Source organism: Panthera pardus, unplaced genomic scaffold (genome assembly GCF_024362965.1).
Source record: "Panthera pardus isolate Hobbes unplaced genomic scaffold, ASM2436296v1 HiC_scaffold_6, whole genome shotgun sequence".
Taxonomy (NCBI): Eukaryota; Metazoa; Chordata; class Mammalia; order Carnivora; family Felidae; genus Panthera; species Panthera pardus.
Window position 1 is genome coordinate 119885130 of NW_026526991.1, and position 18574 is coordinate 119903703.

An 18574-nucleotide genomic window follows, 5' to 3' on the forward strand; every position below is an offset into this window, starting at 1 on the left:
CTTATTTCCTAAAATAACTGCATCGTTTGAAAGCTATCCTGCCAACAACCATACTATTTTCTAATCTTTTCCTCGTTTACTAATAGCCAAAATTCACTTCGTGTTGGAAAGGAAAACGAAAAACATGAAAGTCTTTTTAGTCTTCAGATAACTCAAAACCTCTAATTCTGATCAGATCCAACAGATGGCAGTGATGTTATAAATTAACAGTTTAAAATATTCTTGTAATGTGTGGACTCTGCTCCTCAGAAGAACGTCAACCACGAATAATAATTCCCTCACTATTTGCGTAAATCATGTACAACTTTAATATGAATAACTGGACAGGAGAGCGCAAGTAAAGATCACCTGAAATTTCACTGAGATGCTATTTCCTGGATCAAAAATCAACAACTTTCTCCTTTCCAAGAAGTATTACAAATGGAGAATTGTCAGAAAGATTAGCAGTGAACGAAGCAAGGAGAGGTGCCCAAAGTGACTAAATGGGTTACCTTTTCATACAGAATTCATTATTGCACTTAGGTTTCTATTTTCATCTATTTCTTCCTACAAGGGTTGTCTTAGCCTTCTCACTTTTTATTTATTCGCTTATAAATGATTTCACTTTTCTTTCTCCTTCTATCACTTTAAATAAGCAAATATGGTTAGGGGCGCCTTGGTGGCCCGGTCGGTTAAGCGTCTGGCTCTTGGTTTCAGCTTAGGTCATGATCTCACGGACCTTGAGATTGAGGCCCACATCGGGCTCTGGGCTCACAGTTCAGAGCCTGTTTGGGATTCTCCCTCCCTTTCCCTCTCTCTCTATGCCACCCCCCAACGTGCTCGCTCATGTTCTCTCTCTCTCTCTCAAAATAAATAAACATTAAATAAAATAAGTTAATCTGGCTGTTCTTGTCCTTTTTTTCCTATGCCTTCAAATTGTTATTTTTTTAAAATGTTTGTTTATTTTTGAGAGAGAGTGAGAGTGTACGAGTGGGGAATGGGTAGAGAGAGAGGGGGAACAGAGGATCTGAAGCAGGCACTACACTGTCAGTACGGAGCCCGGCACAGGGCTTGAATTCGCCAATGGCAAGATCACGATGAGCCCGTCGGTCACTCAACCAACTGAGCCACCCAGGGGCCCCTCAAATTGTTAATTTTATTTGTGTTCATGGCCTTTCCATATTTTTATCCACTTTAAGTGATCTTTACCCTGCAGATGATAAAGAATGAAAAGTACAAATAGAAAAGTCTTAGAGGTAAGTTTCCACTGTTGCTTCTGTGGTCCAAATCATGTAAAAACACAACAATACAAACGATCACTTTCTGTTCTCAATTACGGGCATTGGTTGATGTCAGACCTTCTGGTTTTTCACTGTCCTTTCACTTTCCGTCGTGTTTTCGGTGTAAGTCCACTTTCCCCCCCAAATCCGTTGTTACGTAAAGGAAATTACGCCAGCATTACGTGTAATCATAACATACCAGAGATCACTCAATGCATAAAATGGGCCTCCAATTCCAGAAGGTGCCCTGACTTTAAGAATTAGAAATCCAGGGGCTCCTGGGTGGTTCAGTTGGTTGAGCATGTGACTCTCCATTTCTGGTCAGGTCGTGATCTCACAGTTTGTGAGTTCGAACCCAACATCAGGCTCTGTCTGCACTGGCAGCAGAGAGCCTGCTTGGGATTCTCTTTCTCTCTCTCTCTCTTTCTACCCCTCCCCTGCTCTGTCTCAAAATAAATAAATAAACTTGAATAATAAAAAATTAAAAAAAATAATTAGAAATCCACTTTAGGCACATTGAGATATGAATGTCAGGGAAGAGGTTGTCTTCTAATAAACAAAATTAGTATTCACAATGCTTAACTGCAAATTTTTCTTTTTAATTAGGCTGGCAATTATCAGGTATCCGAACAGCTACCCAGTGCACCTGGAAGACATTAGCTCTGGGTTTTTGCCTTTTCTTACTACTTAGGTGTGGCAGAAAAGCAACATTCTTTCTACCCCCCAATCTCACCCCCCCCCAGCAGCAGAGTCACAACTCAGGCCTTCCCCTTCCCCACGTGCCCCCCATGCCCTCACGTGCTGCCCCCCCACCCCAGCAGCTAAGAAAAGTGATCCAAGGCCCTGCTTCTAAAACGTGATGCCAGAAATATTCACCAATGCAGAGTTTAAGCTAATATGTTTTTAAAGACAATCTGAGTAGAATACACTTTTGATTAAAAATAATCAATCATGGTTATTGTCTCTTCTGTTTTGGTTCTAATTAATGCTCTAGGAGGCTTGCTAGAAGGATGGGCAATGTGGTTTATTTGTTTTCATTCCTTTTGGTTGACTGTAGAATCTTTGCCAACTCCAGTCTTCAGCATTTGGCACAAATATGTCAAACCTGACTCCATTTCCTCCCCCAAAACATTCATTTTCAGTATCTTTTAGCTCCAAAAGTCCAAAGTAAAAAGTATATAGGTCTCAAGAGAGACAGATATCCATAGCCATAAGAGATATCTCAAGAGACAACCATTTTCATTCACATCCCATTTCCCATACCAAACACATATTGAAAAAAATGATCAGAATGGACAGTATATAATAGGTTAAAGAAATACCTGCCATTAAAATTTTATAAAAATAAAAATAAATCACAAAAATAAAGAGACGCGTGGCAACATTTAGTCTTCGTTGACCTTTCTGTGTTGACAACATGGAACCATAGAGTCGGATGACAAAGTTCTGTGTAACAGATGACTGAATTGCAAGAGAAAGTCTGAAGGAGCCTCTTTCAGAAGCTACTTCACATCCTAATTTTCTACGATTTTGTATAAAACTGAAATTATATAAGCCAGGCAAACTCACATCAAATTAAGACATCTATACACTCTGGAGGCCTATTAAAGTATTTTAGATAATATATCAGTCTAAATGCACCCAAGATAGAAGTGTTTTAATGTCACTGGTAAGACTTTTCACTGGCACCACTATCGTGGAACAATGCTATTTTCAAATTGCTACTTATTATGACTCAATATTCTAGAAATTTGTGTACTTTCACATAGATAATGATGACCCTGAATTTAGGAAATTGCTATGTCAAAGATTGTAGCTATTAAAGGAACACAGTTTTGTTCTGATGCTTATCCTATTTTGGCTGTATTTTAATCGGGCATTGTTAGATTTTTAGTCATTCCATTAAGATCTCATAAAATACTGTGTGGGAGTAGAGAAAGGGAAAGAAAGGGTAGGAAGGGTAAGAAATAGATTAAGTATATGATGGAGGTAGAGGAAGATCGATTTCAAGTTAGAAAAGAGTAATCTCAGCCACAATGCCATAAAGCAATAATACACAAAAGTTAATAACTTACGTATCGTGATGGTGGATTTTATGTGTCAACTTGACTGGGCGAAACAATACCCAGATAGCTGGTAAAATATTATTTCTGAGTGCATATGTGAAGGTGTTTCTGGAAGAGGTTAGCATTTGAGTCAGGAGACTGAGTAAAGGTGGTCCTCACCAATGGGGGTGGGCATCGTCTAATCCGTTGAGGGTCCAAATGGAACAAAAAGGTGGCAGGGTGAATTGCTCTCTGCCTAAGCTGGAGCATTCATCTTTTCCAGCCTGGAACACCGGCTTCCCCGGCTCTCAGGCTTTCAGATTCACACTGAATTATACCAAGAGATCATCTTTCCTGGTTCCCCAGTTTACAGATGGCAGATGATGAAACTTCTTGGCCTCCATAATCACATAAGCCAGTTCCTATAATAAACCTTCTCATGTCTGTATATTATGTCCTATTGGTTCTGTTTCTCTAGAGAATCCTTAATAATAAACATACCAAATGAGATACAGGGAGGGTAAATAATTATTTTATTTATGAACGTTTCTTTCAAGAAGTTCTCGCTCTTTTATAAGGCAATCTTCTGTGGAGGAAAGAACACAGATTCCAGATTTAATTTCCAGCTCAGCCATTTTAATAGATGTGTGTACCCAGGACAATTAGGTAACCTTGCAGAGCCTCGGTTTCCTCATCTGCTGACAGATCATCTTGGTAATTAAAGTTTGTGCTGAATATAGATCACATACCACACTGCTTAGAATATAGAGGGCACTCCTTTCCAATCTTTCCACATAGTGTTTACCCATAAATATATTGCTTTCCATTGACTTTTTTTTTTAATTTTTTTTAACATTTATTTATTTTTGAGACAGAGAGAGACAGAATATGAATGGGGGAGGGACAGAGAGAGAGGGAGACACAGAACGGGAAGCAGGCTCCAGGCTCTGAGCCGTCAGCCCAGAGCCCGACGCGGGGCTCGAACTCACGGACCACGAGATCGTGACCTGAGCTGAAGTCGGACGCTTAACCGACTGAGCCACCCAGGTGCCCCTCCATTGACTTTTTAAAATGTTTCCAGATTTACCTAATATTTATGTCCTTTTAAAATGGGTCTTGTAGGGGCGCCTGGGTGGCTCAGTCGGGTAAGCGTCCTACTGCAGCTCAGGTCATGATCTCACAGCTCGTGAGTTCTAGCCCCATGTTGGGCTCTGTGCCGACGGCTCAGCCTGGAGCCTGCTTGGGATTTGGATTCTGTGTCTCCCCCCTCTTTCTCTCTCTCTCAAAAATAAATAAATAAACTCTAAGAAATAAATAAATAAAACGGATCTTTTAAATTTTCTCTAGATTTATCAAATGTTTCTACAAAGTTGCCTTTAATATTTCCAGCAGCCATCCCATTTTGTTTCTTCTGGAATCGTCCACAAAAGTTAGACTGTGAGCTGAACCACATGGCTCACCCATTTTCCCAATCAGCCCAGAAGAGTCAAGATTTTGCAGCATCTTTGAAAATCAGGGCCATCTGATGACTCTGACTTTCATAAGGATTCCTGAGGAGTAACCCAAGAGAGAACATCTGAAAGAATATGTAAATTGCCTGGAAAGCCAAAATATTAAAATGAGAACATCCTGGACTGTTAGATACCCCTAAACAAGTCAGCGTTGAGTTTCTCCTTACTTTGCATTAGCGGGATGGCATGTGGTTAGATTGGCCAGGGCCAGGGAGGCGGCCTCCCTCACTTCTTCACTGTCACTCTTCAGCAGCACGATTAACTGTGGAATCCCTACAGAAAAAGAGAGGGAAGATGTGGTTTTGTGAGTACCCAGCTAAACTACAACTGGGGACCTAAAAATGTTCGAAATGGTTTTTTCTGCTTTGCTTACCCTGGTTATTGAAAAATTCCTTGCTGCCCGTATTCTCACACATTGCCGAGATCGCTTGGGAAGCAGCAATTTTAGTTCCGTCGTTTTCAGAACCCAAAAGGGCTACAAGGCATTTTTCAACCTCTTGTTCGTGAAAAAGTTTTCTATTCTCAGCTTTCATAAACCAAAAGGAAAAAAAATTAATCAGGATTTTTGCCGCAAAAAACCATGCAAGGGTAACTACTTCCTCATCTAAAATGTGACAGGAGGTTCCAGCCGTTTCTTAGCCTCAGTCACAAAGCTCTACACTAAATAAAATATTCCCCCACTCGACCTCTAGAACACAGTGACTATGCAAAGTGACTTATGAATATTAAAGCTTAAGTTCCTGTTCCCTTGTATGATATCAGTACTAGGGCAAAGAAAATTCTACGATAAGAAAGAGGCAAGTTTCAGATTTAGTGAAAATTTATTTAACGCCTGTCATGCTGCCTGGCACGGTGCCGTGTTCACACAATGCTGTCTTCTCACTAAGGACAAAAACCCTGTTTGGGGCACCTGGGTGACTCAGTCGGTGAAGCGCCTAATACTAGATTCGGGCTCTGGTCATGATCTCCCAGTTTATGAGTTCGAGCTCGCACGGGGCTCCGTGCTGGCAGGGTGGACCCTGCTTGGGATTCTCTCTCTCCCTCTCTCTGCCCCTCCCCAGCTCTGTCTCTTTTTCTCAAAGTAAATAAATAAAGGCTTTTTTTTTTAGAAAGGACAAAACCCTGTTTATCTGATGTTTATTTTAAATACAAAACTCAACATTTGAAGAATGCCTAAGACATACAAACTGGCATGCTGGGTACTCAAGAGAAAAGGAGAGAAGTGGAGAAAGTAAAAATGAATAAAAGAGAATGAGCCCAAGTCTTCGGGATTTATAATCTTATATCAAAAAATCATAATCATTTTTATCTCAAGTTACAATAAATGCTGTTGCAGCAAAAATTACAATAAATATTTAATTGCCAAATTGCCATTGATATAACCTAAACATACATTAGCATGGTTTTTTTTTTTATTTGAAAACAAATAAAATTGTGACTCTAAGAACATACCATGATATTCACCCCATTATGAAACACTTAATTAAAAATCAAAGTATTTTCAATGTTCTTTTTGTTCCCTACTGTTTTTCTCTTGATTTCCTTTCGTTTTTTTAAATAAATGACAACCTCATTACTATACTAAGCAAGCACTGCATTAAACTAAATTAGAACGTTAAAACCTCATTTTTTTGTTTTGTGTTCTACAGCTATTTTTAAATTTTTATTTTTATTATTTTAATGTTTTTATTTTTAGAGAGAGAGAGACCGCACAAGTGGGGGAGCAGGGCAGAGGGAGAGGGAGAGAGAGAGAGAGAGAGACGGAATCTTAAGACAGAATCTCCATGCTGTCAGGTCAGAGCCCGACGTGGGGCTTGATCTCACAAACCATGAGATCATGACCTGAGCCAAAATTAAGAGTCACATGATCAACCAACTGAGCCATCCAGGCATCCCGTAAGTTACTCTTTATTAAAGGCATGTACTAGAAAAAAGATATATTAAACCAAACTCAATGTTAATGCCGTAAGAGGAATCAGAGACTAGTTTGAAAAGAACCAGCTTACAAATAATTCCTTGCTAATTTGTTTACAGTCCTCCAAAAAGCGTCATCGTAGGTTTGACTTTCCATTAATTACCCTTTGAAGTCAATTTATGTGGTTAAAATAGAAGAACGTGTAAGATATGCTCTTAGGATGTTGATATACGTAAGAGGAGACTATTCTGTTAGAATAAAAAATCTCCGCAAAAACCGCCCTACTAATTTCGATCGTATGTGACTTCTGCACGAGGAACTAATTCATCGTTTATGTATATTACAACTAACTTGTGTTTCTAGGAATATTCTCAGAACTTATCATAACTGCTTGTCCACTTTAAAGTTAATAGAGGATCTCTGTCTTCTTTTAACCGTGAGTTTTTTCAAATTGCCCCCTTTTTTGCAGAAGCGGAACCACACTCACATGTCACCACCTTTGCAATCACTTTTGGCCTTTGTTCATTCCAAACACAGCAACCTGGTCACAACTGGCACTGGCTACATCACTAACACTTCTGTTCATTTGTCTTAAACCAATTATGAACCATGTCCTGTAATCCTATCGTTTTAATCCCTTGCTCCTTTCACTTAAACTGAGGATTCAGGCAGGTCATGACTGTTTTACTTTTGTAAATGGTGCGATTAATACTTAAATCTCAAGTATGTGGCTTCTGAAAGGTTTTAAAATATATGTAGTCCTGATTAGTATTCCCTGAATAAAAAAGATCTGAAACTCTTCTAGAGTCTTTGACCTAAAATGCTTAGATTCATAATTAAGATTTCCCTGATAGCTCTAAATTCACTTTACTAAACAGAACACTCTGAGCATAAATTCTACCAGGAAAATCAGCCAGAAGAATTAATTTGTCAAGACTAACTTTGGAGTATGTGGTTGTCGCATTCAAAAACCAGTATATACGCAATTCTTGGAAATATCTTTTTAAAAATAATCTAAATACCACGGGCAATTAGTTTCTCAGCCCTGCTGGGAGTGTTCTCAAAATCCAGCTGCGTTCACCAAACCTCAAAAGTGCTGACTGCAGTGTGGCCATAATAGATTTAAAAGATGAATTAACATATTAACCAAGTACCTTCACTGAATTGCTGCACCGAGAAGTAAAGTATTTATGTTTTAATTATACAGATAATAAAGATGGCAAGGTAATTATGCTACTAATAGAGTAATGTCCTTTAAAGATAACATTTGTGCAGTATCACTAAAATAAAAAGTGTGAGGCTTTGTAACTGGAAATAAATCTGCACGTAATGATGCTTTTCTTCACCCGCTCTCGGGAAGTTGCTATGGCGCCACCTTTGCTCCTGCTGAGATGTTAATGTCAGTTCGTAAACCTCCTGGCAACGTGGTAATTAACACCTTCCTCCTCCCGGTCCCAGGTCAAAAACTGACTGATCTGGGCTTTCGACTGTGGGGGCGCATGTTAAAAAGTACTCAACAAACAAAACTTAAAGAATGTGTATTAAGGGGCACCGGGTGGCTCAACGGGTTAAGCGTCCGTCCAACTTTGGCTCAGGTTATGATCACACGGTTGTGAGTTCCAGCCCCCCATTGGTCTCTGTGCTGAAGCTCAGAGTTCAGAGCCTGGGGCCTGCTTCGGATTCTGTGTCTCCCTCTCTCTGCCCCTCCCTTGCTCTCTCTCTCTCTCAAAAATAAATAAACATTAAAAAAAATTTTTGTTAAAGAATATGTATTACGTGTCTGTGTGTTTTTGACGTGCAATGACGATGCATTCCCTAACTTACAAAACATTTTTGATGATGAAAAAGTAAGAAAGAAAGTTTTACGTGAATACTGATGGTTACATTATTCTTAATAACAGCATAAGGAGCAATATTTGTGAAAACCTACATATAAATGGAGTTTTCTAACTGTGCAAATATATTCTCTCATTCAGTAGGTTGTCTTTTAGTCTTGGCGATTGTTCCCTATGCTGTGCAGAAGCTTTTCATTTTGATGTAGTCCCAATAGCTTATTTTTGCGTTTGTTTCCCTTGCCTCGGGAGACATCTAGAAAAATGCGGCTACAGCTGATGTCAGAGAAATTACTGCCTGTGCTCTCTTCTGGGGTTTTCTAACTGTGGAAAATTATTTTGAGACTTCATGATTATTTACTTCCAATACAGAAATATTAGGAGAGAACTTTGTTATTCCTTAGTAAGTTTTTAGTTTTTCATTGTCACTAGTTAATATAAAATAAAGCCTCCTAGATCTGGCTGGGTCTGGCAGAGAGAAGTCAAGGCAGGCAACATTTGGTATAAAAAGGGGTAGATAAGAAACACAGGTAGGGCTTGAAAAGAAGGCACAGTATAGAAGGGAGGCAGGGAAGAAGAGGTGGTTATCGTCGATCTGGCCAAGTAAACAGCGTAAGGAAGTAAATAAGCAACAAATAGAAGAGATCATCAGGTAAACGATGCGGCTGTAGGATTTAGGAGTTGGGAAGTCGATGTCAAATCCTACAAGGACTGTTTTGGCAGAATGGGAGAAGCTGAAGTCTCATGCAGTCAGTCGAGGGATGGAGATGAGATGAAGAGGTGAAGTTATTTACAATTAACTAGTCTTTCAAAGAAGTCGATTGAGAAGAAAAGGGGGGAAATAGGGGCCCGTGGGTCAGGGACAAGTCGGGAAGAAACAAATTTCTGTAAACTACTCCTGGTCAATGAACAATTATGGGCTCCTCAGAATGTTCTAAATTTGTATCAGTTTCCTCCTATATAACCACTAGGACCAGGAGAAAATAGCACCCCAGTGTTGTAATGCCACATTAGTGGGAAAGACTCATCATCATCCAAAACTGGGCTAAAGGACTCCATTGCCGTCTCAGTTGACGGGGTAAATAAGCAAGGGCATCCTGCAGGTCTTGTCTGATTATTGTAACTAGGCCTAGTTGATGAAAAAAAACCCATCAAAACATTAAAAACCACAATTAGGAATGTGTAATAGGTATGGAAGAAAGAGAACAGAGACGGGCTAAAATAATAAATATTCCTGGGGAAAAAAAAAACAGTAAATAAAACAAAAGTAATAACCAAAAGTATAATAGGAAAAAAGTTTCCTAAGTTAGAAAACAAAAAACAGATCCCAAACCACGATTCAGTAGATGACAAGACTTTTCTGTTTCAGGCAGAGAGAGGGGGGTGGGTATGTGTCAGACACATTTTGACAAAGTTTTTTTTAACTTATAGGATAAGGGATTCAGCACAAATACAAAAAGAAAATATTTTCTATAAAGAAGAATGGAAATCAGACTGCCCTTAGACTCAGACGCTACAAAAACAAGGTTCGTAGAAAATCGGAGAAAATGCTGTGATGTAACAGTTCCAGACCCAGCCAAACTGTCCTATGTGCTTTTTTCCTAAATAAAATCTTAAGAATGGGCATGTTTTATCATGAGAAATTTACAATGTACATTGAAGTGGATTCAATATGTAAATAACGATAAGTGTGGAAAAAATTGAGTGTATAACGGCCAAATGATCCATAAAAAAGAGAATTATATAGATTTTTTAAAATGTATTTATGTATTCATTTTTTACAGAAAGAATGCATGGGGGAGAGAGGCAGAGGGAGAGAGAAAGAGAGAGAGAGAGAAAGAGAGAGAGAATCTCAAGCAGGCTCCACACTCAGCCCGGTGCGGAACTCGATCCCACAACCCGATCGCGACCTGAGCTGATATCAAGAGTCAGATGCTCAACTCACTGAGCCACCCAGGTGCCCCCCAATTACATAGATTTTTAGAGAGGAGAATCTATAACCCCCCTATGAAATTTGCAAACATCAGGAAAGGGAAGAGTTATGGAAGCAAAAAAGTTAAATGTCTTCAATAACTATAGCCACTCTATCTTTAAAAAAGTCATTTAAAATTTCCTTTCATCTATATAACAAAAAAAGGAAGAAAGCAAAGAAGACAACATAGAAAAATGAAAAGCCGAAAACAGCAAACACGGTCAGGAAGAAGGTGAAACAAATACAATAGTTGTAGAAATAAACCTAACGATGGTTCATCCCCTTGCCTCTGGATCTAGCGAGTGATGGTTTCACAATATTGCTAATCTGTGGGGACCTCGCTATCCCTTGTTTGTTCCCTTAACCCTGACTGTACTTCTGAAAGTAGTCCCTTCATGTGTCTCTTTATTTAACTCATCTGGAGTTTCAAGAGCTGGTAATACACCTTTTTGTCTAGTCAACAAGCATCTATTCCCTTATTTTATTCATTGTTTACCTTTATCTTCTAGAACAGTGCCTTGCATATAGCAGGCATACAATAAATATTTGCTAAGTAGTAGGCAAAGAGATCCATAGATCATATACTAGGCCTCGGTGACAATGCAATATTATTTTCAAAGCAAAACTTGCATTTTTTAAACTACAAATCAAAAAAATGTTAGAATTTAAAATGGGAGACTTTGAACTCTGGGTCCTGCTGGAGAAATGGGATCTGGGGCTCACTGTAGGTCTTTCACTCAAGGGTTGGCCCAGTTTGCTGATATGGTCAAAAGGCTGATTAAAATCCTTGCTTCAATAGCACTGCTAGGAATTTACCCAAGGGATACAGGAGTACTGATGCATAGGGGCACTTGTACCCCAATGTTTATAGCAGCACTTTCAACAATAGCCAAATTATGGAAAGAGCCTAAATGTCCATCAACTGATGAATGGATAAAGAAATTGTGGTTTATATACACAATGGAATACTACGTGGCAATGAGAAAGAATGAAATATGGCCTTTTGTAGCAACGTGGATGGAACCGGAGAGTGTGATGCTAAGTGAAATAAGCCATACAGAGAAAGACAGATACCATATGGTTTCACTCTTATGTGGATCCTGAGAAACTTAACAGAAACCCATGGGGGAGGGGAAGGAAAAAAAAAAAAAAAGAGGTTAGAGTGGGAGAGAGCCAAAGCATAGGAGACTGTTAAAAACTGAGAACAAACTGAGGGTTGATGGGGGGTGGGAGGGAGGGGAGGGTGGGTGATGGGTATTGAGGAGGGCACCTTTTGGGATGAGCACTGGGTGTTATATGGAAACCAATTTGACAATAAATTTCATATATTGAAAAAAATTAAATTAAATTAAAAAAAGAAAAAAAAAAAGGTTTTGCACCCATAAAAAAAAAAATCCTTGCTTCATAAAACTGAAATTGAAAATAATCCTACGATAACCAAATCTTTATATTACATAAAATGATGGTGCATGTTTCTAAAATGCTGTTCGTAATATACATCACCCCACTTCAAAGAGGATATCATGAATAAGAGAAAATCCAGAAAAAGTAAGAGAATGATCACAGGATAGCATAAGGACATGATGTATGGGGAAAGGCTAACTGAAGATTCTTCCGTCTGGAAAAATAATGGTTAAAGGAAACATGAAAAAAAATCACAAATGGCATAGATGAAATCAATACAGATTTAGTCATTTGATTCTAAAATAGTGAGGAGACACAATTTGGAACTGGGATGTAGTCATTTTAGAACTAACATAAGGAAGTAGATTCATAAAACATTAAGCGCCAGATGGGATTTAAAGACTATCTGGTTGAGTTTCTTTGTATTACAAATAAAGAATGGATTTCACCAAATGGTGCTAGGAAAACTGGATTTCCACACGCAAGAGAATGAAGTTGGACCCTACCACACCGTACACAAAAACAACTCAAAAATGGATCAAAGACCTAAACATAAGAGATAAAACTATAAAATTCTTACAAGAACACATAGGGGAAATTTTTCATGACATTGGATTTATTAATGATTTTTTGGATATAACACCAACGGCATAAGAAACGAAAGAAAAACGAGATAAATTGGACTCCACCAGAATTAAAAACAGTGCATCAAGGGACACAATCAATAGTATGAAAAGGCAACCCACGGAATGGGAGAACATGTTTGCAAACCATACATCTGATAAGGAGTTAATATCCTGAATATAGAAAGAACTCCTACAACTCAATAACAACCTGGTTTAAAAAAAAAAAAATGGGCAAAGGATTTAAATAGGCCTTTCTCCAAAGAAAATAAGCACATGGAAAAAAAAAGCTCAACGTCACCGATCATTAGAGAAATACAAACTAAAACACAGTGAGACACCACTTCACACAAATGAGTATGGCTACTAACTAACTAACTAAATAAATAAATAAAACAGCAAGTATGGGTGAGAAGGTGGAGAATTGGAACGCTTGTGCCCTGTTGGCGGGCGTGTACAATGGGTGCAGCTGCTGCGGAAAACAGTATGCAGTTCCTCAACATATTTAACACAGAATTACCATATGATCCAGCAATTCCAGTCATGAGTATATACCCGAAATAACTGGAAAGCGGGGACTTGAAAAGCTATTTGTATATGTATGTTCATAGCGGCATCATTCACAATAGCCAAACAGTAGAAGAAACCCAAGTGTCCATTAACAGATGAACAGGTCAACAAAATGTGATGTATACATACAGAATACTATGTAGCCTTAAAAGGGAAGGAAGTTCTTTTTTTTTTTTTGAATTTTTTTTTTTTTTTTACATTTATTCATTTTTGAGAGACAGAGCACAAGCAGGGGAGGGGGAGAGAGAGAGGGAGGCACAGAATCCGAAGCGGGTTCCAGGCTCCCAGTGGTCAGCACAGAGCCCGACGCGGGGCTCGAGACTCACAAACCACGAGATCATGACCTGAGCCGAAGTCCGATGCACAACCGACTGAGCCACCCAGGCGCCCCAAAGGGGAAGGAAGCTCTGATGCATGCTGGGACATGGAGAAACCTGAGATGGGTCACGCCAAGTGAAATAAGCCAGTCACCAAAGGACTAGTATTTTACAGTTCCACTTGTATCAGTACTTAGAATAGTCAAAATCACAGAAACAGAAAGGGTGGTGGTTGGTGGGGACCACAGTGGGGGAGAAGTGGGGAGTTCTTGCTTCATGGGTACAAGCTGTCTGTTCTGCAAGACGAAAAGAGCTCGGGAGATGGACGGTGGAGACGGCGGCCCAACAGCGTGAATGTACTTAATACCGCTGAGCTTAAAAATGGTTAAGACGCTAAATTTAACATTATGTATATCTTGCTACCATTTTTTTTTTTTAAAGAATAGAACTCATTTCCTTTCCTTTAATCAACACCAGCTTCTCTTCTTGAGTTCCCCATTTCTGTGAATGGCACCATTCTACTCCCAGCTGTCCTAGCCAGAAACCTGGTCTTGTCCTTGACATCACCTTCTTCCTCCTCCAACCCATGTGGTCACTCATCGAACACTTATGGACCGACCCTCCCGATGTGCCAAGCACTGTCATGGGGGTTCTCCTTGCAAATGTCTGTTTCAGGAAACTTTCACCTTCCACCTAGATGCCACAGCAGTCCTCTTCCTGGTCTTTCTGGGTCCGGTCCAGCACACTTCGAATCTCTCCCCCACTTTGCAGCAAGAGAGCTCTTTCTTTTAAAAGTGAGCATCTGCAATGGTCCCTCACCTTTCTAAGCCACTTCAATGGCTCTTTGTTGCCATCAAAATAAGGTCCAAAGTCCTTACTTGGCTTCTATCGCGCATTAGCATCTGGCTCCTCATTACTTCCACAGCCATCACTTTCAATTTTCTGCTGCATTCTATTCACTAGCTGTTCTGAAAACTTTCAGTTCTAGAATTTACTATGCTCTGTCCCTCCTCTGGCCTTTATACCCTGTTCCTTCTCCTTAGAGCACTGGTGATCCTTCCCCATCCCATCAGGACCTTCTTTGCCCAGACAATTTCTATTATTTACTTTATGTCGTGGCTGGTAAATTACTTATGTCGGGAAAACCTATCTGATCCAACCTGACTTTAGGTGGCCCTCCCAGGTGATCCTGTCCTTCCACCATCAAGCACAGTGTGATCACCTGCTTTCTTGCCCCTTCTGGGTTTATTGACCCAAAGTGGGGGGGGGGGGGCTCAATAAATAATTAGTAAATGAATTAGTAAATAGGTCCAGAGAGGCTGTGGTTCATTCATAGTTACAACTTAGGTCATTGCACTGCAGGTAGCGGGACCAGTGGTAAAACTAGACCACCAGGGACTCTCCACCCAGGGCTCTTCCCACTGCTACGTCACACGATGGGTCATAAATTCATGAAACTCACTATCCCAAGAGGGGCTGTGCCCGGCTTTAAATGGTCCAACCACACAAAAGAGAAGTCGCAAAAATTTTGGCTTTGATATCGTCTGTCTCTTGCCATCGTCCTCTCTTTTGGTCTCAGACAGCTAAGAAGACCTGGGATAGCTGGAAAACAGAACTGACCAGGCACAATAAGGTCTAAGTTCCATTTGATAGAACACCGAGCCAAGCAACTTTTGCCAACATTAAAAACCTTGATTTTACAACCTGTCTAGATTTGGCATTCATAACGCAACTCACAAGTCCCCTCTATATTAACTCCGTACTGGACGGTGACATTCGGCTTACTGCTGTGAAACTCTGCCTTGAAGAACTCAGTATGGATTGAAAAGGAAGTGGGTCCCATAATATACACATAGGCATATATATGTACAGATGTGGGTGTCTATGTTTAGAAACAAATCATTTAAACTAGTCAAAACTGTCATCATTTAGAAGAGGAGTGATGTGGAAGGAGGAAAATAAAATCACATCTTTTATTAAATAAAATACTCCAAATATACATAAATTAAAACTATAATTTCATCTTCAGTGCTTGTGATGTAATTAATCTCTCATATTTTACAGATTTATGCCAACATAGCTTGCCACTGAAATGAAAATTGTATTATGTATACAGTGTGAGCATATTATTTTTCCCAGCCATATCACATGGCTATATCACTGCCTGTCTCCAGCTGAAGTTGAAATTACTGTACAGATATCATTCCGAACGTGGGTATATTGAAACAACGTTTTTCAGGATCACAAGCAAGGCATGGATGCTGTAAAATTTCAGAATCAAGGGGAAATAAAGGCTTAACTTAGGAATGAATTGCTTTAAAAAAAAGATTCATAATTAAATCATATTGAGTTAATTATGTCCCTGACAAAGCAATTTCTACTTTTACTAATTGGCATTGAGATGAATCTTGACCTTAAATAGTAAGCACTATTCTCCAACGTTCATTTAAAAGCCGACAAATACTGGGGTGCCCGGTTGGCTCAGTTGGTTAGGCGTCCCACTCTTGATTTCGGCTCAGGTCATGATCTCATAGTTCATGAGATCAAGCCCCGCGTCGGCACAGAGCCTCCTTGGGATTCTTTCTCTCCCTGTCTCTCTGCCTCTCCCCCACACGTGCACGCACGCACACGCTCTCCCTCTCTCTCACAAGAAATAAACTTTAAAAATTAATTAAAAGCAGACAAATACTCTAGTGCTTGTTAGTACTAATCAAAGCCAAGAATACAAGAGGAAGCATGTGTGCTTAGTTTATATAAAATGAGACATACGATCATAAGCTGCTTTAGTAATTGCTTTTGCTGCATTCTTCTGAATATCAGGAATTGTAGAATTTTCTGCAAAGGACAGGAGCTTCTTAAGACCCCCGGTCTGCTGAATCAGCACCAAAGTATCCATATCTTCAAGGCAATTGGCTATCACGGAAAGCGCTTCTATATGAAGGTCATTCAATTCCTAATAATAAAAGCGAATACAACTTCAGAAAATTGTAGTGAAAGAAATTGACACTTCCCAAATTTTACTACAAGACGAAGGTCAGTCAGAACATAACCTTGTTAACGTTGCTGTGACAGATGCCCAAGGAAGCAGTTCTGTTTAGTTATCATAACATCACTCTCCCTCACAGTTTGCCCCATCTCTTCTTGCTCCCCCTGCTCCAAAACGTTTCCCAGATACAGGATCATTTTTTCACAATAAAGACGCTTGCAGCAATAGTAGCCCAGTGGAGTTGCTCATACAACCTCGTACCGCCAACCATTTTAAAATCCGAAGAAAATATTCTTTGAAAAAGCAGACAGGAGCTGAAGGAAAGCATATTCCCTAAAATCTCCAGCCGGTCGAGGGAAGTGTTGTAAGTCTGTGACTTCTTGCCTCCACTCTCATGGGCTCCAACACAGCAATGCTTCTGGTCAGGGAGCTCTCTTCACAGCAAACCAAGGGTGACAGTGGGTCCATGCCCATATCCCACCATCCCGAAGCAGCTGGCTCAACAGAGTGGCCTTTTGAAGACAGTTACGGTGCCAGTGAAGTGGGTGGCGATACCTGGCAGGGCCGGGGCACGGTTCTCCACTTTATACACGTTCTGAGTCAGTGGCCAATATACGGTGCTGGATCTCCCATAGCCAGTGATGGTGGGTCAAGGAATCAGGGGGTGGAAACGGGTGTCGTAGCACTGTTACCTCCTAGTGGCCCATTAGCCATATCTTTGCTTGCTCTCTCCCAGAACTCATGCTCTGTTGGCCTAGAGGTCTTAGTTCCAAAGGAGAGAACGCTTCCGCCAAGAGGCACGACAACGATTCCACTGGACTAGAAGTTAAAACTTCCCCCAGCCACTTCGGCCTCCCCATGCCTCCACATAAGCAGGCAATGAAGGAAGTTACCGGGCTGCTAGGGTGGCTGATCCCAACTACCAAGGGGAAACTGGACTGCTACTCCACACCAGAGTGTATCCGGAATACAGGAAGAAGAGTATATCTGGGATACAGGAAGTCCTTCGGGTATCTCTTAGTATTACCATGCTCCATGAATAAGGTTGAAAGAAAACTACAATAACCTAATCCAAGCAGGCCTCCTGAATGGCCCAGACCCTCAGGTATGAAGATACGGATCACCCCACCGGGTGAAGAACCACATCCGGTTGAAGTGCTTGCTGAAGGAAAAGGAAATGTGGAATGGGTAGTGGAGGAAGATAGTTATCCATACCAACTACCACCATGTGGCCACTTGTAGACAAGAGGGTTGTAACCGCCATGAGTATTTCTTCCTTATTTTGCTATGAGTGTGTGTGTGTGCGCGCGTGTGTGTGTGTGTCTGTGAAATAGTGTGGGTATTTTTTCCCCTCTCTTATCCCCTCAGGCAACATAAGATGTATTGACTTTACAAGTTAGTAGTTATTCTTAATTTTACTTCACAGTATTTAAGTTACAGGATATCAAGGAGAAGACTAAATATCCCCCAAGGACATTGCATCCTCTTCTGGGGAAAGGGTTAGTATATTCTGGTTGTACACGGGATAGTTACATCATGCTAGGCATGCAAGGACCTTGCTATTGCCTTGATTTTGAGATTAAGTAGGATTTAAGGAGATATGTATGGAAGCCAAATTGACTCGTGATGATTAATTTTCATGTTTTAACTTGGCTAGGCCACGGTATCCAGATATTTGGTTAAACGTTATTCTAGATGTTTCCATGAAGGTATTTCTCTAGATGAACATACTATATAAATCAGTAGACTAAGTAAAGCAGATGATTCTCCCCAATGGGGAGTAAATAACCCTTCCTGCTTTATCCTAGAGAAAACTATGGCTGAAAAAGCCTAAAAGACTAATTCTAGGTATTTCAGGAAATCATGAAGAAGATCCTAAACAAGAATTTAAAAATCTTAAATTTCTAAACCAGAAGAATAAAATTATTTTATTTTTTTAATTTTAATTCATTTAGAGAGCAAGTAGGGGAGGGGCAGAGAGAGAAGGAGACAGAATCCCCAGCAGGCTCTGCACTGTCAGCATGGAGTCCGATGCGGGTCTTGAACTCACAAACCGTGAGATCCTGACCTGAGCTGAAGCCAAAAGTCAGACTCTTATCCAATGAGCCACCCAGGTGCCCCTCAAAAAAAGTCTTTTTTT

General features: G+C 40.1%; 1 protein-coding gene across 11 annotated transcripts in view; it reads right to left on the reverse strand.

The window, feature by feature from the left end:
* Positions 1–18574, reverse strand: part of ARMC3 (armadillo repeat containing 3) — a 101515-nt gene that overhangs the window by 40823 nt on the left and 42118 nt on the right. For all 11 annotated transcript variants that reach the window (XM_019460551.2, XM_019460548.2, XM_019460547.2 and 8 more), the window contains exons 8-10: positions 16218–16401; positions 5189–5341; positions 4983–5088 (exon numbers count right to left, since the gene is read on the reverse strand). In XM_019460551.2, coding sequence (XP_019316096.2) covers positions 4983–5088; positions 5189–5341; positions 16218–16401 — 443 coding nt within the window. The remainder of the gene's footprint in view (positions 1–4982; positions 5089–5188; positions 5342–16217; positions 16402–18574) is intronic.